Source organism: Pseudophryne corroboree, chromosome 7 (assembly GCF_028390025.1).
Source record: "Pseudophryne corroboree isolate aPseCor3 chromosome 7, aPseCor3.hap2, whole genome shotgun sequence".
Taxonomy (NCBI): domain Eukaryota; kingdom Metazoa; phylum Chordata; class Amphibia; order Anura; family Myobatrachidae; genus Pseudophryne; species Pseudophryne corroboree.
In genome coordinates, this window is record NC_086450.1 from 376,054,648 (window position 1) to 376,078,184 (window position 23,537).

At 46.3% G+C, this 23,537-nt stretch overlaps 1 protein-coding gene across 1 annotated transcript in view; it reads left to right on the plus strand.

Annotated features, from left to right (window-relative positions):
• The window catches only part of LOC134945327 (cytochrome P450 2K1-like), a 228,138-nt gene that overhangs the window by 106,385 nt on the left and 98,216 nt on the right, over positions 1–23,537 (plus strand). Inside the window, exon 5 of the mRNA XM_063934531.1 lies at positions 8,354–8,527. Within this exon, the coding sequence (XP_063790601.1) occupies positions 8,354–8,527 (174 nt within the window). The remainder of the gene's footprint in view (positions 1–8,353; positions 8,528–23,537) is intronic.

A 23,537-nucleotide genomic window follows, 5' to 3' on the forward strand; every position in this document is an offset into this window, starting at 1 on the left:
TCTCTATTGCTGACGCGTACGGAGCTCAGCTCTATCCTCATGGAAAATCAAGTAGAGCTCTTGCATGACAATGCCCCCAATTCAGACACACGTCTAGCAGATGCAATGCGAACAGTGTGACCGCCTTCTACGTAAGAAACTTGACATCCACCTCCTGTAAAGGCTCGAACCAATCCGATTGCAGGAATTGCAGAACCACATTAATATCCCAAGGTGCCGTAGGAGGCACAAAGGGTGGTTGGATGTGCAGAACACCTTTCAAGAAAGTCTGAACCTCAGCCAATTGTTTCTGGAATAAAATGGACAAGGCCAAAATCTGGACCTTTACAGAGCCCAAGCGTAGGCCCACATCCACACCTGCTTGTAGAAAGAGGTGAAACCGTCCCAGTTGAAACTCCACTATAGGAAACTTCTTGGATTCACACCAAGACACATACTTTTTCCAAATTCGATGGTAATGTTTAGACGTTACTCCCTTCCTAGCCTGTATCAGGGTAGGAATGACCTTTTTCAGAATAACCTTCCGAGCTAAGATCTGACGTTCAACCTCCATGCTGTCAAATGTAGCCATGGTAAGTCTTGATAGGCGAACAGCCCCTGTTGAAGAAGGTCCTCACGAAGAGGAAGAGGCCTCGGATTCTCCAGCAGTAATTCCAGAAGATCCGCGTATCAAGCCCTTTGCGGCCAGTCCAGAGCAATGAGGATCGCCTGAACTCTTGATCTTTTTATTAGCTTGAGAATCCTTGGGATGAGTGAAAGTGGAGGGAACACTTACACTAACTGGAACACCCACGGAGTTACCAGGTCGTCCACCGCCACTTCTTGTGGGTCTCGTGACCTGGAACAGTACCTCCGAAGCTTCTTGTTGAGGCGAGTGGCCATCATGTCTATCTGAGGTACACCCCATCGGCTTGTTACCTCTGCGAACACCTCCGGGTGGGGGCCCCATTCTCCTGGATGGAGATCGTGTTTGCTGAGGAAGTCCACTTCCCAGTTGTCCACTCTTGGAATGAAGATCGCTGACAACGCCACCGCGTGCTTTAATGCCCAGAGGAGGATTCTTGTTACCTCTGACATTGCCGCTCTGCTCTTCGTTCCACCCTGTCGGTTTATGTAGGACACTGCCGTTACATTGTCCGACTGAACCTGAATGGCCTGATCTTGAAGAAGATGTGCCGCTTGTAGAAGGCCGTTGTATATGGCCCTTAGCTCCAGAATGTTTATTGGAAGGATGGATTCCAGACTTGACCACTTTCCTTGGAAATGTTCCCCTTTGGTGACTGTTTCCAAACCTCTGAGACTTGCATCTGTGATTAGAAGTATCTATTTCTGAATCCTGAACCTGCGGCTCTCGAGTAGGTGAGAAGTTTGTAGCCACCAGAGGAGTGAAATTCTGGCTTTCGGTGACAGGCGTATCTGCTGGTGCATATGAAGATGTGAATCCAACCATTTGTCTAGGAGATCCAGTTGGAAGGACCTCGCATGGAATCTTCCATACTGTTGAGCCTTGTAGGAGGCTACCATCTTCCCCAGAAGGCGAATACACTGGTGAACCGATACCCGGGCTGGCTTCATGATGTCCCGTACCATCGATTGGATCACCAACGCTTTCTCCACCGGTAGAAACACCCTCTGCACCTCCGTGTCGAGTATCATCCCCAGGAAGGGCAGTCTCCTTGTTGGCTCCAAATGTGACTTTGGAAGGTTGAGGATCCACCCATGATCCTGGAGTAGTCAAGTTGAGAGAGCAATACTCTGCAACAACCTCTCCCTGGAAGACGCTTTTATCAGCAGATCGTCCAGATATGGAATTATGTTCAGTCCCTGACTGCGGAGGAGTAGCATAATCTCTGCCATGACCTTGGTGAACACCCTAGGTGCCGTAAAGAGGCCAAATGGCAGTGCCTGGAACTGATAATGACAGTCCAGCAGCACAAATGTGAGGTAAGCCTGATGAGGCGGCAAGATCGAACGTGAAGGTATGCATCCTTGATATCCAGGGATACCATGAATTCCCCCTCCTCCAGACCTGAGATCACTGCTCTCAGAGACTCCATCTTGAATTTGAATTCTCTCAAGTAGGGGTTCAATTACTTTAGGTTTAATATTGGCCTTACCGAACCGTCCGGTTTTCGATACCACAAACAGGTTTGAGTAATAACTCTAGTGTTGTAGGTGAGGTGGAACTGGAACAACCAATTTATGAATGGCATCCTGTAGGATAGCACTTTCTTTTATCAAAAAAGAAGAAGAAAAGAGGTAGCATTGTGGTGCACACAGTCAAAAACTAACTAATGTTTTCGTTTTTGTTTGTTTGTGGATCACTGGACAATATATTTAGTGGTGAAAATGAAATACCACTTGTAGACACAATATTATCATCATCGATATTTGGATCGATTATCTAATATAAGCAGGAGTCATATCAGGTGCCCCAGCGCCAGATTTTATTATTTCATCTCTTACTATCTTCTAACTTTTAATATTTCGCTTTTTAGATAGGTGGGGAGTTTATTTTAGGTATTACAACTAATAAAAGTTACGTTTTAATAAACAAACATTAGTTAGTTTTTGACTGTGTGCACCACAATGCTACCTCTTTTCTTCTTCTTTTTTTATAAAATACATGTTCCTTAGGTAGCAGGTAGCACGTCCCCCCATATATACCCAGATTTTGAGGTCATTACACTACACGGGGATTTAGTTATATTATACCGGTGCGGAAACACTTGTTTTTGTCTGGATAGCACCTTCTGTCAGCAAAGCTGGTAAGCCTGATTGAAGAATCTGTGAGGTGGGAGTTCTTGAAACTCCAGTCTGTGCCCCTGGACAACAATATCTGTTACCCAGGGGTCTAGGAATGATGATGCCCAAATGTGACTGAAATCTTTTAGTCTCGCTCCCACCTGCCTGATCTCCAGGCTGGGAGGTCCACTGTCATGCAGAAGATTTTGAGGAAGCAGAACCTGGTTTCTGTTCCTGAGATCCTGTTGGTGCAGGTTTTTTTGATTTTCCCCATCCTCCCCTAAAGAAGGTAGAGCGGGTTTGGATTTTTTAAATTTTGCAGTCCGAAAGGACTGCAGTGTAGACATAGGATAAGATTTCCTAGCCGGTGGTGCTGCTGAAGGAAGAAAGGTTGACTTACCCGCAGTTGCTGCGGAAATCCACGCATCCAATGCATCCCCAAACAGAGCCTGATCACTTTTCTTGGATTCTGCATCCGCAGTCCATTGGCGTAGCCAGAGTCCTCTGCGTGCCGAGACCGCCATGGAAGTAGCCCTCGCATTCAGCATGCCAAGGTCCATCATGGCCTCCACCATGAAACCTGCAGAATCCTGTATGTAATGCAGAAACAATTCAATGTCACACCTATCCATAGTATCTAAGTCCTCAAGTAAGGTGGCTGACCACTTTACTATGGCTTTAGAAATCTACGCACAAGCAATGGTGGGCCTTAAAGCTACGCCAGTAGCTGTGTCTAGTGATTTGAGCGTAGTCTCAATCTTGCGGTCAGCCGGCTCTTTTAAAGCGGTTGAACCAGGGACAGGTAAAACCACCTTTTTAGACAACCTAGATACAGAAGCGTCTACTATAGGGGATTTTCCCACTTTTTTCTGTCCTCTACAGGTAAAGGGAAAGCCATGAGGACCCTTTTTGGGATCTGGAATTTTTTCTCTGGGTTTTTCCAGGATTTTTCAAACAAAGAGTTTAACTCCTTAGAAGTCAGGAAGGTAAGCGAGGATTTCTTACTTTTAGTAAAATAAGATTCCTCTACATGCTCAGGTACCTTCTCAGTAATATGTAAAATGTCCCTAATGGCTTCAATGATTAGTTGCACCAGCTTAGCAAGTGATGCATCCCTTCCCTTAGATGTCCTTAGACATGGTAATGAGAGATACACACACTTACACACACACACAGAGGAAAATGTAAGACACAGTTTCCCCCAGAGAACCTTCAGAGAGTCACAGAGTATAAGGAGCCAGCCACACAGTGCCTCTGTAGGCAGTTATTATGATAAAAGCCTGGCACTGACTAACCAACCTTAATAGATTAATTAGCACCACCAACACACTCCCCCCCTGTCTATAACACCCTGGTAAGGCAGAGGATAGCTGGAGTTATGTTGAGGGCAGTGCTCCCTGTCAGCGTCCTGTTCCTAAGATCTGCAGGGAGAAAATGGCGCTGGTGAGTGCTGGATCCACTCTGAGTAGAAGCCCCGCCCCCTGTAATGGCGCGCGGCTTCCCGCACAAATTGTTTATACTGGCCTGAGTATTCTATTGCTAACAGCGGGATTAGCTGCTTGACCAGTGTAGGGAATCCGTGCTGGCTCAGGACGTCCCTCAAAGCGCCTACACCGTGGGTTGCTGAGCCTTCTTGGAGCGCAGCCTGTCAGAGCTGCGCTCCCACCCTTGTGCCTCCATTCCCGCCGGCGACCCACTAACCAGGATGCCTGCGCTGTACTCACCACTCTTCTTTCTTCTGGCTCTGTTAGGGGGTGGCGGCCGTGCTGCGGGAGTGAGCGGTCGCCTCGTGGGCTAGTGATCAGCACCCTCAGGAGCTCAGTGTCCTGTCAGCGGAGTAGAGAACCATTAACTTCAAGAGTTGGTTCCTTCTCCCCCCCTAAGTCCCACGAAGCAGGGAGGCTGTTGCCAGCAGCCTTCCTGTAACCTAATTACTCTATTAAAACAAAAACAAAAAACTAAAAAAACTCCTAGGAGCTCCCCTAGCTGTGACCAGCTCCTCCGGGCACATTTTCTAAACTGAGTCTGGTAGGAGGGGCATAGAGGGAGGAGCCAGCCCACACTATTAAACTCTTAAAGTGCCCATGGCTCCTAGTGGACCCGTCTATACCCCATGGTACTAAATTGGACCCCAGCATCCTCTAGGACGTAAGAGAAAAAAAAGGAATCAAATTAATATTCACTTGTATTACATTATGTTGAAATACAGTATGTTTGTAGGTTATTGATCAATGAGTCGCCATGGATTAAGTCGACACTCAATAGGTCGACCACTATTGGCTGACATTGACATGGCTGACACAGGAAAACAGCCGACAGCTAAATGGTCAACACATAAAAAGGTCAACATGACCTTTCTACACTTTTTTGGTGTTGTTTATGCGCAACATGACCAGGAACCGCAATGAATGCACCGTGTCCCCTTGCATGGCTCGCTTCGCCCACCATGCTTCGGGCAAGGTGCCTCGCTCCACTATCACTGCGCTCAGCATAGGTGACTATTCCCAGTCGTAGTCCACGTGGATGCTAAAGTATAAAAAAGTAAAAAAAAACATTTTTTTTCAAAAAATGAATGTCGACCATTTTAACGTGTCAACCTTTTTCCTGTGTTGACCATGTCAGTATCGACCTATTGACTATCGACCTAATCCATGTTGACCTACCATCTGGATACATGTTTCTATCCATAGAAGCAAAGAAAACAGCAAATATCTGTTCCAATTAGCGCAGGAAAGAAAACAGAAAAGTCATTTTCTTTCAGGTCCTGTTTTCCCACTGAGACTTATACCACTTTTACACCATAAACCCAGGTTCGACCCAGGTTTCCGGACACAGGTCCTCATTCCGAGTTGTTCGCTCTCTAGCTGCTTTTAGCAGCAGTGCAAACGCTAAGCCGCCACCCTCTGGGAGTGTATCTTAGCTTAGCAGAAGTGCGAACGAAAGGATCGCAGAGCGGCTACAAATAAAGATTGTGCAGTTTCGGAGTAGCTGCAGACCTACTCCTTCCTACCTTGCGATCACTTCAGACTGTTTAGTTCCTGTTTTGACGTCATGAACAGAACACACCCTGCGTTTGGGCAGCCACTCCCCCGTTTCCCCAGCCACTCCTGCGTTTTTATCTGACACGCCTGCGTTTTTACACACACTCCCCGAAAACGGCCAGTTACAATCCAAAAACATCCACTTCCTGTCAATCACTCAATGATCAGCAGTGCGCCTGAAAAGCGTCGCTAGAGCTTGTGTAAAACTGCATCGGCTTTTATGAAAGTACGTCGCACGTGCGCAGTGCGCACCATACGCATGCACAGAAGTGCGAACAACAGCAGCTAGCGATCAACTCGGAATGACCCCCACAGTTCCAAATTGTATATGCTCCTATCTGTAATTCAGTGAATCCAGAAATAGTTTTCTCATGGCATTGTCCAGCATTCCTCTGGCTTAGCACTCTGTTTACTTCTCTGCATTGCTAAATATTTCTCTCCCTCTCAGTAACTGCAATAACTCAGCAGGCTGCAGCTGCTGTTAGGCAGCATGTTTAATGTTATAATACACGTTTAATGTTATATAAGTAGCATTAGAACCATGTTGTGAAACTTGCACTGGCATTGTTGCGCCAGCGTAGTAACTGGTGATATGATCACCGTGTTCCCCTCAGACAATCACAAGTGCTTTCTAATGCTAGCTGAATGTGATTGGCTGAGCGCCTGTTGGCTTTTCTGGTCAGATGAGGACAATGTTGTTTTGCACCGCAGTCCAGTAAGGAAAAGTTCATGTCATTAAGTATCTGTTTAAAACAATGGGGCAGATGTACTAAGCCTGGAGAAGTGATAAAGCGGTGATAAAGCAGTGATAAGTGCAAGGTGATAACGTACCAGCCAAACACCTCCTAACTGCCAATTTACATATTGGAGCTGATTGGCTGGTGCATTATCACCTTGTACTTATCACTGCTTTATCACCGTTTTATCACTTCTCCAGGCTTAATACATCTGTCCCAGTGTCCGATTGAACTCACATTGTGGATGAAGAATTTAATTTGACAACTTAAAGAAAAAACATTTTGTAGTTTAATAAAGTGCTGAAAGAATAGTATTAGGATGTATATTGTAATAAAATATCTTTCACCTTTAGGTACATCTTTATTTTTATTATATTGCAGCTTTTGTAGTACTGTAGTGGTGCCTGGAAGAGCCCCAGTGCTATTCAGCAAGGTTATCATTACTTGTTCGCCCCTGTAGATGCAGCAGACCCATGCTGAGCAGTGGGCATGCAGGAGCTGGCTCACATTATGATGGGGACGGGTTCACTACGGCTGGCCGGCGGTCGGGCTCCCGGCGCCGGGAGCCCGACCGCCGGCTTACCGACAGCTTGGCGAGCGCAAATGAGCCCCTTGCGGGCTCGCTGCGCTCGCCACGCTACGGGCACGGTGGCGCGCTACGCGCGCCACACTATTTTATTCTCCCTCTATGGGGGTCGTGGACCCCCACGAGGGAAAATAAGTGTCGGTATGCCGGCTGTCGGGCTCCCGGCGCCGGTATACTGAGCGCCGGGAGCCCGACCGCCGGCAAACAGAAGACCACCCGATGGGGACACCATGGGGGTCATTCCGTGTTGTTTGCTAGCTGTTTTCGTTCGCAGCGCAGCGATTAGGTAAAAAATCGGCAATTCTGCGCATGTGTATGCGGCGCAATGCGCACGCGCGACGTACTTTCACAACAGCCGATGCAGTTTCACACAAGGTCTAGCGATGCTTTTCAGTCACACTGCTGGCCGCAGAGTGATTGACAGGAAGTGGGTGTTTCTGGGAGGTAACTGAGCGTTTTCGGGGAGTGTGTGTAAAAACGCAGGCGTGTCAGATACAAACACAGGCGGGCCTGGAGAAACGTAGGCATGGCTGGCCGAACGCAGGGTGTGTTCGTGACGTCAAAACAGGAACTAAACAGTCTGAAGTGATCGCAAGCTAGGAGTAGGTCTGGAGCTACTCAGAAACTACACAATCTTTCTTTATAGCAGCGCTGCGATCCTTCGTTCGCACTTCTGCTAAGCTAAGATACACTCCCAGAGGGCGGCGGCTTAGCGTTTGCACTGCTGCTAAAAGCAGCTAGCGAGCGAACAACTCGGAATGAGGGCCCATGCTCATTGTTATGCTATTTTAGCCGGAACCAGTAGTGCTCGATGCTCATTTTAGGTTTTTTTTTTCTTCAACACTGAAATGCTATGGCGGTGACGATGGTTTATTATTGCTCTAGCCACATGTACATGTATACACGCTAAAGCTATAGCACATATCAAACTCTAAATACAGACATAAAATGTGTCCAGATTAAAGCCCCCATTTATCAAGCCTTGGAGAGTGATAAATAGCACGGTGATAAAGTACCAGTCAATCAGCTCCTAACTACCATGTTACAGGCCGTGTTTGAAAAATGACAGTTAGGAGCTGATTGGTTAGTACTTTATCACCGTGCAACTTATCACTCTCCAAGACTTGATAAATCTGGACCCAAGTTTTCAGATGCCTCATTACATATAACTCAAAAGCATTCCTTTAATGTCCAGGCATTGAAGGTGTTGCACCATCTAAATAAAAGGTCATTTGTTTCAACAGCTGTATAATTCCTTCCCCTTCATTGGAAATCTTCTTGGTATGCATAAGAAAATAGTGAAGAACACGGAAGATCAAATTGATTGTGCTTCAGAGTGTATCAATAATCAACTACTCGAGTTTGATGAAAATGACATCACCGGATTTGTTGATGCCTATCATGTGAAGCAAAAACAGGTAACTCTTATTAGTTTTGTAAAGATTTGATTTGTAAAACATGCAGGAAAGCAAGAGTAGCACAGAGCTGAGATACGACTAAGTTGCGCAAGACTGCATCACCAATATTTGTGTACACTCCAGTGTCGGACTGGGCATGTAGGGGGGGGGGGGCATACAGTGGTAGGGGCCCATGTTTAGGGGTGTGGCAAGTCTCTAGAGGGGGTGTGCCCAGCCGCCACATTGGTTTGCCTAACAATTTTGCAAGTGTTCGTCCCATAGATAAATATATACAGTAAATACTGTAGTTTATGCATGATAATGCACTAGATTAGTAACTGTACAGTCTGGAATCTGATCCCTAGAGCAGAAGGTGGGCCCCCACCCAGTAGGGCCCACCGGTGGTTTCCCCTGTACCCCTGTGGGCCAGTCCAACCCTGGTACACTCAGCTCTGTAGCAAAGGGGTAATTCTGAGTTGATCGCAGCAGCAATTTTGTTAGCAGTTGGGCAAAACCATGTGCACTGCAGAAGGGGCAGATATAACGTGCAGAGAGAGTTAGATTTGGGTGGGGTGTATTCAAACTGAAATCTAAATTGCAGTATAAAAATAAAGCAGCCAGTATTTCCCCTGCACAGAAACAAAATTACCCACCCAAATCTAACTCTCTCTGCATATGTTATATCTGCCCCCCCTGCAGTGCACATGGTTTTGCCCAATTGCTAACAAACTTGCTGCTGCGATCAACTCAGAATTACCCCCCATGTGCACTGCAAGGGAGGCAGATATAACATGTGCAGAGAGAGTTAGATTTGGGTGGGTTATTTTGTTTCTGTGCAGGGTAAATACTGGCTGCTTTTTTTTTTACACTGCAATTTAGATTGCAGATTGAACACACCACACCCAAATGTAACTCTCTCTGCACATGTTATATCTGCCTCCCCTGCAGTGCACATGGGTGGTCATTCCGAGTTGTTCGCTCGGTAATTTTCTTCGCATCGCAGCGATTTTCCGCTTAATGCGCATGCGCAATGTTCGCACTGCGATTGTGCCAAGTAAATTTGCTATGCAGTTAGGAATATTACTCACGGTTTTTTCATCGTTCTGGTGATCGTAATGTGATTGACAGGAAGTGGGTGTTTCTGGGCGGAAACAGGCCGTTTTAGGGGCGTGTGGGAAAAAACGCTACCGTTTCTGGGAAAAACGCAGGAGTGGCTGGAGAAACGGAGGAGTGTCTGGGCGAACGCTGGGAGTGTTTGTGACGTCAAACCAGGAACGACAAGCACTGAACTGATCGCACTGGCAGAGTAAGTCTCGAGCTACTCAGAAACTGCACAGAGATGTCTTATCGCAATATTGCAAATCTTTCGTTCGCAATTTTAAGATGCTAAGATTCACTCCCAGTAGGCGGCGGCTTAGCGTGTGCAATGCTGCTAAAAGCAGCTTGCGAGCGAACAACTCGGAATGAGGGCCTTGGTTTTGCCCAACTGCTAAAAAATTTCCTTCTGCGATCAACTTGGAATTACCCCCCATGTGTAGTACGAAAACATGCAAGATCTGTCTACAAAGCTGACTTGCATTCAACTCGGATATCCGGATGATAGACAGTGTCTTCTTAGACATTCAATAGATAGACACCAGATGTTAGACAGACATTAGTTTTTTTTTCAATTTTACATGTATTTGGACTTTTTCATACCTTCTCTATCCATGTCGGCATAGAGTTTGTTATAAACATTGTGGCGAGCGCAGCGAGCCACTGAGACCAAAGCGTGGCGAGGGGATGCCTTTCTACATTTGGGGGTCTCAGATGACAAAACTATCCACACAATCACCAAAAATGCAAAAAAAACAAAAGCTGTCCACCTTTTTATGTTGACCATTTTCATGTCAACCTTTTGTACGGTCTATTTTTTCATGTCGACCTTTTGACCCCGTCAACCTCTTGACTGTCTAACGTGGTGTCTATCTACTGACTGTCTAACTAGACACTGTCTATATGCTATACCAGACCCTTCAACTCTGCAGGAGCCCCACAATGGGAAACATAGGACTAAGGTGCTCAGGGGGTCACATACATATTCTGAGTTGTGGAAACTACTGTAAGTAAGAAAAAGCTGTTGAAAATGTATACAATGGCAGAGTTTGTAGGTCACAGAAAGAATATGAGACAGGGACATGGAGGATTGAGATGTATGATATGGGTCCATCCCATAAAGTTCTTGGGAGTGGGTCATTATGAAGTCACGTTAGCTAACTACTAGCTATAAGGCAGAAGGGCAATGGTAGAATTTAGGCAGGTGATTAGATAAATATTCCCCTTTACAAATGCATGTTCTTATGGGATCTGGTCAGGGTCCCTGCATTCAGGATCCTGCCAGTCGAAATACTGATGCCAGAATCCCGATGCTACTCGGAATGCTGACACTGGCATCCTGAAAGGGTCACAAGCCCAGTGCCGGAATTCCGACCGAGCGACTCCCACCCTTCTAACAGGTAAACTGTGTGGGGTGTGTGTGTGGGGGGGAGGTCAGGTTTAGGCTGCGAGGGGAGTGTTAGGGTTAGGATGCGGGTGGGGGGGGTTAGGTTTAGGCACACCCGGGGATGGTTAGGGTTAGGCTGTTGGGGAGGGGGGGTGTTAGGTTTAGGCTGCAGGGCGGGGGATTAGGTTTAGGCACCACTGGGGAGGGTTAGGGTTAGGCTGTGGGGGGTTGTTGGGGGGTAGCCGGGGGTTAGGGTGAGAAGGGAGGGTTAGGGGGCCATTGGGGGAAGGTAAGTTACCTTCCCCTGCTGGGATTCTGAACATCAGGATGTCTCAGTCGGTATTCTGACCGCTGGCATTTCAATCCCAACCCGTTCTTATAAGATGCATCAGCAGAAGGGTGCCACCCTGTAGATAAAATTATTGATAACATTCAATGTACTATTATATCCAATCTGACATTCCACAAGTCTCTTATCTGTAATTTTTCCGAGGAGGCTTTGAAGTAACATTTCTGCAGTTCCATATCAACACCTTGAGAGCACCTTCTATACTAAGCTACTATACTCACCAGCTCCTACTCACTGTTAGTGTTACAGCCAACCAACATAATCTGCCACTGCACACTAATTATAGCTTACCCACTCTGATTCAGATGTTGCAATAATGTGTATAATGTTTATCCTCTTATATCTCCTATATACAGTATAGTATCTGCCTAAGCAAATCAAATCGCATGTAGATTTAGGGGGACCTGTTTTGGGGTAACTGGCCCACTATGGCTTCTGTCCCATAGAAGTGCTGTAGCTTCTGTCATGGCCTTGATTCCAGGTTTTGCCTCTAATGATGGAAATGTTGGTCGGTGGCTTTATCAATAGTGCCTGCAATAAATAAATTATGTAGAATATTTTACACACGTAAAACTAGACATTTCAAGATAGAAAGAGATGGAAAGATAAATGTTGCCACATTGAATGGGTTTGGAATTAACATTTTATTCTAGAAATTTTTAAAGGGAAGCGTAATTACAAAATTCACATTTAACACATATTTGGGACTCTCATGCATCCCACTTTTCCAGAACAGTCCCCTTTCCCCCATACAAAATAACCCACAATACTATTATGAAAAAATGCTTACCCATGATGACCCGGACTTCCGGCTTCTCACTCTAAATTACATTTACCCTAATATGTGTGTTTTTTCATCCCCCATTGCATTTTTCTCTTACGTCCTAGAGGATGCTGAGGTCCATTTTAGTACCATGGGGTATAGACGGTTCCGCAGGAGCCTTTCGGCACTTTAAGACTTTTCAACAGTGTGAACTGGCTCCTCCCTCTATGCCCCTCCTCCAGACCTCAGTTTAGAAATTGTGCCCAGGAGACTGGATGCACACTAGTGGAGCTCTACAGAGCTTTGCTGGAAAAATACTTTCTTAGGTTTTTTATTTTACAGGGAAGCTGCTGGCAACGTGTGGGAAGTAGGAACCAACTTCTCAATTAGTTAATGGCTCTGCTTCCTCTGACAGGACACCATTAGCTCAGAAGGGTACTGAACACAGCCCAAGCCTGGCCAGCATTCACTCCCACAGCACTGCCGCCACCCCCTAACAGAGCCAGAAGTCAGAAGGCTGGGGAGTATATTACCGGAGTCCTGCAGAGAGGGGATCCTCCGGTCATCGTTGGCGGCATACAGGTACACGCACAGCGCGCGCCATGTCTCTCAGCTGAGGCTGAAGGGCGGGGCTTCTCCTCAGACCTGCCAGAACACTCACTGGGTGCCATTTTCTCCTGCAGAAACTCCAGTGTGAAGCTCCTGAACGCTGTTTCTCCTCATGACAATGCTGATACAAGTACAGGGTATTATAGAAGGGGCAGAGAGTGTTCATTATAATTAGTTCTGTGGGCCTATTATTGGTATATGCGCTGTAAGTGGGTATTTTTTCCACAATTCACAATAAGGTGCAGTGTGTGGACTGGCAAATCCCTCTGTGTCTTTCTGACAGATTTTAGTGTGGGTCTGTCCCCAATAGCTCCCCTGTGTGATAGGGGTCTGTGTGTGTAAAAGTGTGTAACATGTCAGACATTGGGGAGGGTTCTCCCCAGGAAGAACCCATTTTAGATGCACAAGAGGGTAATGTGGTGGCCCTTCCCTCTCAGAAGGAGCCGGAGTGGGTGAGAATGTTGCAAAAGAATATGTCAATGCTTGCAAAGAAATTCTCTGAGTCTGAACAACAGACTAAATATTGGAGGCAGTCTGTGGAGGATGCACTGTTTACTGTCCCCTTCCATATCATCCACTCGGGTCCCATCCAGTTCCCAGAAAAGGTCTCTGGCCCAGATAATACAAGGGGACACAGACACAGATTCCGACTCTGCGGTATATTTACTAAAAATCGTATTTTCCCGTTTGAGGTCAAAGTTCAATCACGAATGACATCGAAAGTGTAAATGTGCAACTTTTTGAATTTAGTACGACTAATTTACTAATCTGCCGTATTCTGCGTTTTCGGTTTTACCGATGTCGATGTCATTCGTTTTTTTTGGCAGTGTTTTACGTGAGTGACTTGTAAAACACTGCCGACTTTAATACAATGAATCTCGGCCGGATCTGAGAGATCCGTGCTGGGCTTCATTGTGCACCTTGTGCAAAAAAATAATCAGTGTTAAAATAAAATAAAAAATTGCGTGGGGTCCCCCCTCCTAAGCCAAACCAGCCTCGGGCTCTTTGAGCCGGCCCTGGTTGCAAAAATATGGGGAAAAAAATTATAGAGGTTCCCCCATATTTAAACAACCAGCACCGGGCTCTGCGCCTGGTCCTGGTTCCAAAAATACGGGGGACAAAAAGCGTAGGGGTCCCCCGTATTTCTGAAACCAGCACCGGGCTCCACTAGCCAGATACATAATGCCACAGCCGGGGGACACTTTTATATAGGTCCCGGCAGCCCTGGCATTACATAACCCACTAGTCACCCCTGGCCGGGGTACCCTGGAGGAGTGGGGACCCCTTCAATCAAGGGGTCCCCCCCCTCCAGCCACCCAAGGACCAGGGGTGAAGCCCGAGGCTGTCCCCCCATCCAAGGGCTGCGGATGGGAGGCTGATAGCCGTTTTGTAAAAAAATGAATATTGTTTTTAGTAGCAGTACTACAGTCCCAGCAAGCCTCCCCCGCAAGCTGGTACTTGGAGAACCACAAGTACCAGCATGCGGAGGAAAACCGAGCCCGCTGGTACCTGTAGTACTACTACTAAAAAAAATACCCCAATAAAAACATAAGACACACACCTTGAAAGTATAACTTTAATACATACATCCACACCTCCATATACACATACTTACCTTATGTTCACACGAGGGTCGGTCCTCTTCTCCATGTAGAATCCATGGTGTACCTGTTGAAAAAATTATACTCACAAAATCCAGTGTAGAAGGCTCTTCTTGTAATCCATTTGTAATCCAGGTACTTGTCAAAATAAAAAAACGAACACCCGACCTCGCACTGAAAGGGGCCCCATGTTTTCACATGGGACCCCTTTCCCCGAATGCCAGGAACCCCCTCTGACTTATGTCTAAGACGGTTCCATCAGCCAATCAGGGAGCGCCACGTTGTGGCACCCTCCTGATTGGCTGTGTGCTCCTGTACTGTATAACAGGCAGCACACGGCAGTGTTACAATGTAGCGCCTATGCGCTCCATTATAACCAATGGTGGGAACTTTGTGGTCAGCGGTTGACCGAAAGTAACCTCACCGCTGACCACAAAGTTCCCACCATTGGTTACAATGGAGCGCATAGGCGCTACATTGTAACATTGCCGTGTGCTGCCTGTCATACAGTACAGGAGCACACAGCCAATCAGGAGCGTGCCACAATGTGGCGCTCCCTGATTGGCTGATGGAACCGTCTTAGACATAAGTCAGAGGGGGTTCCTGGCATTCGGGGAAAGGGGTCCCATGTGAAAACATGGGGCCCCTTTCAGTGCGAGGTCGGGTGTCCGTTTTTTTATTTTGACAAGTACCTGGATTACAAATGGATTACAAGAAGAGCCTTCTACACTGGATTTTGTGAGTATAATTTTTTCAACAGGTACACCATGGATTCTACATGGAGAAGAGGACCGACCCTCGTGTGAACATAAGGTAAGTATGTGTATATGGAGGTGTGGATGTATGTATTAAAGTTATACTTTCAAGGTGTGTGTCTTATGTTTTTATTGGGGTATTTTTTTAGTAGTAATACTACAGGCACCAGCGGGCCCGGTTTTCCTCCGCATGCTGGTACTTGTGGTTCTCCAAGTACCAGCTTGCGGGGGAGGCTTGCTGGGACTTGTAGTACTGCTACTAAAAACAATATTCATTTTTTAACAAAACGGCTATCAGCCTCCCATCCGCAGCCCTTGGATGAGGGGACAGCCTCGGGCTTCACCCCTGGTCCTTGGGTGGCTGGAGGGGGGGGACCCCTTGATTGAAGGGGTCCCCACTCCTCCAGGGTACCCCGGCCAGGGGTGACTAGTTGGTTATGTAATGCCAGGGCCGCCGGGACCTATATAAAAGTGTCCCCCGGCTGTGGCATTATGTATCTGGCTAGTGGAGCCCGGTGCTGGTTTCAAAAATACAGGGGACCCCTACGCTTTTTGTCCCCCGTATTTTTGGAACCAGGACCAGGCGCAGAGCCCGGTGCTGGTTGTTTAAATATGGGGGAACCTCTATCATTCCCCCCCCCATATTTTTGCAACCAGGGCCGGCTCAAAGAGCCCGAGGCTGGTTTTGCTTAGGAGGGGAGACCCCACGCAATTTTTTTTTAACGAAAATAACACTTTCCTATCCCCTTCCCACTGATAAACATGCACGGATCTCATGGATCCGTGCATGCCTATCCAAACACGGGATAAAAAAGCAGGTCTGTTTTTTTTAGCACTTTTTCACGAATTGTATTTCAGCACGGCAGTGTTTGGCTATTGTCGGCAGTGTTTGTGATTTGCACTTTTTAGTAAATTACCGATTTCTACCAAATTACAGGCGTATTTGACCGATGGTGTATTGATTCGTGATTTTTTCCTAGGACTTCCAAAATATTACGAATGCCCTCATCACTGCCGAGATTTTTGCTTAGTAAATTACCGAAATGACACTTTGAAGAAAAAACGGCATCTTGGTCAAAATCGGGACCTTAGTAAATATACCCCTCTGACGTCGACACTGGGGATTTGCGAGGGGTAGACCCCAAATTAGCCAAAAGCATACAATGTATGATATTTGCTATAAAGGAAGTGTTGGAGTTTCCTGAAACAACACTGGTCCCAGAGGAAAAGGATTATTTTAAATTAAAGAATTATTTTAAGTTAAATAAAAAGCAGGTTGTGACTTTTCCTCCTTCAAAGGATTTGAATGCATTCTTTGAAGAATCCTGGGCTAACCCAGAGAAGAAATGTACCCTTCCCAGAAGGATACGTGTAGCGTACCCTTTCCCTGAGGAAGACAGGCACAAATGGGAGACACCCCCAATGATAGACACCTCAGTTTCTCGGCTGTCTAAGAAAATAGTTTTGCCTGCCCCTGGTTCAGCCTCTTTAAAAGATCCAGCTGACCGTAAATTAGAAACAATCCTAAAATCCATATATACGGCTAACAGAACGGTGCTCAGGCCCACCATTGCTTGTGCGTGGGTAGGTAACGCTGTGGAAAAATGGTCTGACAACTTGCTTGTTAACATAGACACAGTTGACGGGGATGAAATAGTCCTAACTCTCGGCCTTATCAAAGATGCTGCAGATTACTTAATTGAAGCTATGAAGGATATTGGGTTGCTGAGTTCAAGATCCTCCGCTATGGCGATTTCAGCCCGCAGGGGCGCTGTGGATCCGCCAATGGAATGCTGATGCGGAATCAAAAAAGAATATTGCGGTGTTTCCTTACAATGGAGAAGCCCTCTTTGGAGACAAGCTGGATGCCATGATTTCAACAACTACATCAGGCAAGTCAGCATTTCTGCCTTCCGCAGCTGCTCCACCTAGGAAAGGATTTCATTCTCATACAATGCAATCCTTTCGGCCCAACAAGTCCAAAAAGGCAAAGGGTACCCCCTTCTTCACAGGAAGAGGTCGAGGAAGAGGTAAAAAATCTACAACACCATCAGGCTCACAGGAGCAGAAGTCAACAGCTACTTCTGCTAAAACCTAAGCATGACGCTGGGGCTCCCCTGCGGGAGTACGATTGGGTGGGGGCACGTCTGCTGTCTTTCAGCCAGGTCTGGGTTTTATTATTATTTATTTATTACCAGTTATTTATATAGCGCACACATATTCCGCAGCGCTTTACAGAGAATATTTGGCCATTCATATCAGTCCCTGCCCCAGTGGAGCTTACAATCTATATTCCCTACCACATGTACACGCACACATTCACGCTAGGGTTAATTTTGTTGAGAGCCAATTAACCTACCAGTATATTTTTGGATTGTGGGAGGAAACCGGAGTACCCGGAGGAAACCCACGCAAGTACGGGGAGAATATACAAACTCCACACAGTTAGGGCCATGGTGGGAATCGAACCCATGACCTCAGTGCTGTGAGGCAGTAATGCTAACCATTACACCATTCGTACTGCCCCACTCACTCAGATCTGGATCCTTGGGTATTGCAGACAGTATCTCAAGGGTACAAATTGGAATTTCAGGACCTTCCCCATGCCGATTTTTCAAATCAGCCTTACCAGCTTCTGTTCATTACAGAGTAAAAGTGCTTAACGCAATACAGAAATTATGTAAAGACAACGTAATTTCCTTAGTTCCTGTGTTACAACAGGAAAAAGGGTTTTATTCATGCCTGAAACCGGATGGCTCGGTCAGACCGATTTTAAACTTAAAGACTCTGAACCTTTATTTGAAAAGGTTCAAATTCAAGATGGAATCCCTGAGAGTGGTGATCTCCAGCTTGGAGGAAAAGGAATTTTCTGGTATCGATGGACATCAAAGATGCTTATTTACATGTTCCCATATACCCAACGCATCAGGCATACCTGAGGTTTGCGGTGCAGGACAGCCACTACCAGTTCCAAACATTGCCTTTCGGGCTCTCCAAGGCTCCGAGAATATTCACCAAGCTGATGGCGGAGATGATGGTTCTTCTTCGCAAGAAAGGAATCAAAGTCATCCCATACTTGGACGATCTCCTCATAAAAACGAGATCCAGGGAGAAACTAGTGCAGAACATTGCACTTTCCCTGACGGTTCTTCAATTTCATGGTTGGATCCTAAACCTTCCAAAATCACAATTGGAACTCACAATGAGGTTATCATTTCTGGGAATGATATTGGACACGGAAGGACAGAAAGTATTCCTACTGGTGGAAAAGGCTCTGGAGATCCAGAGGATGGTCAAACAAGTTTTAAAACCAGCTCGTGTATCGATTCATCAGTGCATCTGTCTGCTGGGGAAGATGGTAGCGGCCTACGAAGCTCTACAATTTGTCAGATTCCACGCCAGGGTGTTCCAATGGGACCTACTGGACAAGTGGTCCGGATCGCACCTACACATGCACTGGAGGATAATCCTGTCAACAAAAGCCAGTATTTCACTCTTGTGGTGGCTTCAAAGTTCTCACCTCCTGGAGGGACGCAGGTTCGGGATTCAGACTTGGATCCTGGTGACCACAGATGCAAGCCTCCGAGGTTGGGGAGCAGTCACGCAAGGGGAAAGCTTCCAAGGATGATGGTCAAGTCAAGAAGTACTCCTTCACATAAACATTCTGAAATTGAGAGCTGTGTACAACAGCCTTCATCAAGCGGCACACCTTCTTCAAGGTCGTCCCATACAGATGCAGTCAGACAATGTAACGGCAGTAGCTTACATAAACCGCCAGGGCGGAACAAAAAAACAGAGCGGCAATGGCAGAGGTGACAAAGATACTCCTCTGGGCAGAAAGACATGCAAGAGCTCTGTCGGCAATTTTCATTCCGGGAGTAGACAACTGGGAAGCAGACTTCCTCAGCAGACACGATCTCCATCCAGAAGAATGGGGCCTCCACCCAGAAGTCTTTGCAGAGGTAGCAGATCGTTGGGGCGTTCCTCAAGTAGATATGATGGCATTACGCCTCAACAAGAAGCTTCAGAAATATTGATCCAGGTCGAGAGACCCACAAGCAATAGCAATGGATGCACTGGTGACCCAGTGGGTGTTTCAGTCGGTGTATCTGTTCCCTCCACTTCCACTAATACCAAAAGGTCTCAAGATCATCAGAAGAACAAGGGTTCGAGCAATTCTCATTGCTCCAGACTGGCCAAGGAGGGCTTGGTATCCAGATCTTCAGGAGTTATTACTGGAAGATCCTCAGCCTCCTCCTCTTTGCGAGGACCTGCTTCAGCAGGGGCCGTTTGTTTATCAAGACTTACCGCGGCTGCGTTTGACGGCATGGCTGTTGAGCGCCAGATCCTAGCCCGTAAGGGTATTCCCAATGAAGTCATTCCCACACTTATTCTGGCCAGGAAAGGGGTAACGTCCAAACATTACCATCATACTTGGAGAAAATATGTATCTTGGTGTGAATCCAAGAAGTCTCCTGTGGTGGAGTTTAAATTAGGATGTCTTCTCCTATTTCTACAGGCGGGTGTGGATGCTGGCTTGAGATTAGGGTCTATCAAGGTCCAAATTTCGGCCTTGTCCATTTTCTTTCAGAAACAGTTGGCTTCCCTTCCTGAGGTCCAGACGTTCGTGAAGGGGGTTCTGCGCATCCAACCTCCCTTTGTGCCTCCTGCGGCGCCATGGGATCTTAATATGGTGTTGCAGTTCCTTAAATCGGACTGGTTTGAGCCTCTACAAGAGGTAGAGTTGAAGTTTCTCACTTGGAAAGTGGTCATGCTGTTTGCCTTGGCCTCAGGCAGACGAGTGTCTGAATTAGGGGCTCTGTCACACAAGAGTCTTTATTTGATTTTTCATGAAGATAGAGCTGAACTGCGGATGCGTCAGCATTTTTTTTCCAAAGGTTGTGTCTTATTTCCATATCAACCAACCTGTGGTGGTGCCAGTGGCTTCTGACACCTCAGCCGTTTCAAAGTCCTTGGATGTCGTCAGAGCGTTGAGGACTTATGTTGCAAGAACGGCTCGGCTAAGGAAAACAGAATCTTTGTTTGTCCTCTATGACCCCACCAAGATTGGGGGTCCTGCTTCTAAGCAGACTATTGCACGCTGAATCGGAGGTACCATTCAGCATGCTTATTCCATGGCAGGATTGCTGTTACCGAGTTCGGTAAAGGCCACTCTACAAGGAAAGTGGGTTCTCCTGGGCGGCTGCCCGTGGTGTCTCAGCGTTGCAAATTTGCCGAGCAGCTACTTGGTCAGGGGCAAACATGTTTGCTAAGTTTTATAGGTTTGACACCTTGGCTGCTGACGACCTTCAGTTTGGTCAGTCAGTTCTGCAGGAGCATTAACACTTTCCCGCCCGTACTGGGAGGTTTGGTATATCCCCATGGTACTAAAATGGACTCCAGCATCCTCTAGGACGTTAGAGAAAATAGGATTTTAATTACCTCCCGTTAAATCCTTTTCTCATAGTCAGTAGAGGATGCTGGGCGCCCGCCCAGTGCTCATTTTTCCTGCAAATTAAGTTTTGTCTTTTTACACAGGTTTTCATGTGTTAAGATGTTTTACAGCAGTTGCTGTTACGTTATGCATGCACGTTAGCATGGGTTATGTTAAAGGCCATGTTAGGCTACATGTTTTTGGTATGGTGTGAATCTCGCCACTAGTTTAATGTAAATTCTTCTCTCGAAGTTGTCCGTCTCCTCGGGCACAGTTCCTATACTGAGCTCTGGAGGAGGGGCATAGAGGGAGGAGCCAGTTCACACTGTTGAAAAGTCTTAAAGTGCCAAAGGCTCCTGCAAAACCGTCTATACCCCATGGTACTAAAATAGACCCCAGCATCCTCTACGGACTACGAGAAAAGGATTTACCGATAGGTAATTAAAATTCTATTTTCTGCTCACCCCCATTCTATGTTTGAATCAGCCTTAATATCAGTAATATATGAGATTGTGTTATGTTATCTTTACATTGCACAGATGTGTCCTCATACATCCAGTCTCAATATTCCATGCAGCACAAGATGCCTGGCGTGAGTGAGCCGCCAGATCCCGTGCAACTCTGCTATCGCCAGACATCTTTTTTTGCCGAAAATGCATCTTAGACACAATTCAATGTGACTGGGACGCACCAGGAGACTGCGCGAGTAACTTGATATGACATTTGTGTATTGTGTGTGACTGAAACAGATGGTGGTTGTTCATACACACTAATACCACTTTTATATAGAGATCGCAGGTCGCAGCCGGGAGCCTGACATGGGTGCTACATGGCTGCGACCCGTGTCAGCCCCCTTTCCTACTGCCGTCTCCAACCCAGCTTATTGCCGGTTGGAGACGTAGCCGATGACGCGGCGGGGGCGGCACTTGGTGATCACATGATCTCCAAGCACCGCCCGTACATTCTCTGTAAATGGGATGCCGGGCCAATGCGACCCGGCTACAGTTTACACTGCACAGTTTGCCAGGTTGAACACGTTTTCAACCCTGCAAACTACCCGAGTTGGAATACCGGGTCACTCGGATTATTCCAACTCTGCCCTTTTACACCGAGCAGTAACAAGGGTTATGCACACTCATGTGCAATAACCCATGTTATATGCTGGTGGTGTAAAGGGGTAAATGGAAGATATCCAGTTACCCGCAGTCCATTACTGCGGGCAATGATATCGCCCAGGGTTATCCTATTAGCCCCAAGCTGGCATAAGTGGCAGCTTATCGGGGGTTTTCTGTTGCTGCACTGGGTGCCAGCTCCTGACAGCTGCACCGCCGGCTCTTCCCGGTACCCTGACCGCTACCCCGGAAGAGAGAGGATGCAGGACATGGCGCTGCCCCAGCTTCCCCGCCGGGGGTCACAGCGTCGAGTGCCGGCTCCTGTGTCGTGGTGCCCTCCAAGCAGTCCCAGCCTGCTGCTGCGGCGGGCATGCGACACTGCAGGTCATTGCGGTTATCAGGGATTTTGTTTCACTTACCTCAAGCGAAAACTGGGCTGTTTCTACTGAAAACACACAGGTTTCACTGAACCTAATAGAAACAAATTGGAACTGCGCATATCATCCAAATAGAGACATTTATTCACTATCACAATATATAAAAACAATGTACGATTACCGGCCGGATTTGAATATATTAAAACATAAAACAATAAGTATACTAATTAATACCCTCAATACCTCTTAAAAAATAAAATTACCACACATGTATACATTTTTAAGAAAAACTTTTGGCACATATAGTCATTTCACTGATTTATATAACCACTCATAGGTGACTCCTGTAACCTTGCAGGCGTCCCTGCAATGCACAGCAAATAATTAGATGTCCGCAGGACTTGTTAGTATAACGGCAAAGCAATGTTAGGATTCACTTGTAATATCCCTATATCTCTGGGGTTATACTAGATAACAGTCACTTGTAATAAAATGTCCCACGAACAATAGGTCAGCAAAGCGGTATTAGTAATGCGGTTATAGCAAGCTTGTAAATGTACTTCCCTTTAGCACTAGGGTATTAATTAGAAGGCAGTCTCTGATCACTAAATGGCTATTAAAAACACTTTGGTCTGGGAGCGCACTCTCTATTTCCCCTTAGCACTGGGGTCCGGATATCCAGGTGCCGAGTTAATTAGTAAGCCATCATGCAAATATGCCCACAGAATGTCCTGTTAATAGTTTAGCCGGCCGGCTGTAAACTCACTTATCCAATCCTCCACATACGCGTTTCACCGCTTTGATTTAGCGTCAGCGGCTTCCTCAGTGTGTATGGAGCCTCTCCATAGTTCACAGTCTTAAATACCGGATTTGTATTTCCGTTCCTCTAACACGTGCGCACACACACCGTGCTCCAAGCCTCGTTTCCATTTCACATGGAACGCGGAGATTCAGTGACTTCCGTATCAACTAAAACCAAGCCTCATTTCCGCCCTCAGATGTAACTCCTTCTTCGTACTCTTCTTATAGCATTTTAACAGACTTTTTCTTATTTATCTCTAGTCTACGGAGTCACCTATATAGTCACCTTTATATGTGCGATTTTTACATTAATAAACCATTAAATATATACTAGACTAATGATTTTACATATCCGTAGATATTAAATTGTCTCTATTATAAATACACACAAAGATAAAAAAACTCTCATATATCATCCCTTAATTTCTGTTCTGGTGTTGGTCATTCCTCCCAAGCAAGAAAAACATATATTTTCATCCCATTACTATTTACTAATCAACAATTTACATCCACATATGTAATTGATTCAACCTACACTTCCTATAAACCTCATTTATTCCCTCAAAGGGAATATGGTGAATTGCTTGATTCGGCCCTCACGGACAGTGCTATTTCCAAGGAAACTTTTACATTTTTAATTTGCACATATCCTATCACTGCTACGTTTTATTATTTACTGAAAATTCATAAATCACTCACTAATCCACCGGGGCGACCTATTATTTCAGGTGTTGGGTCCTTAACTAAT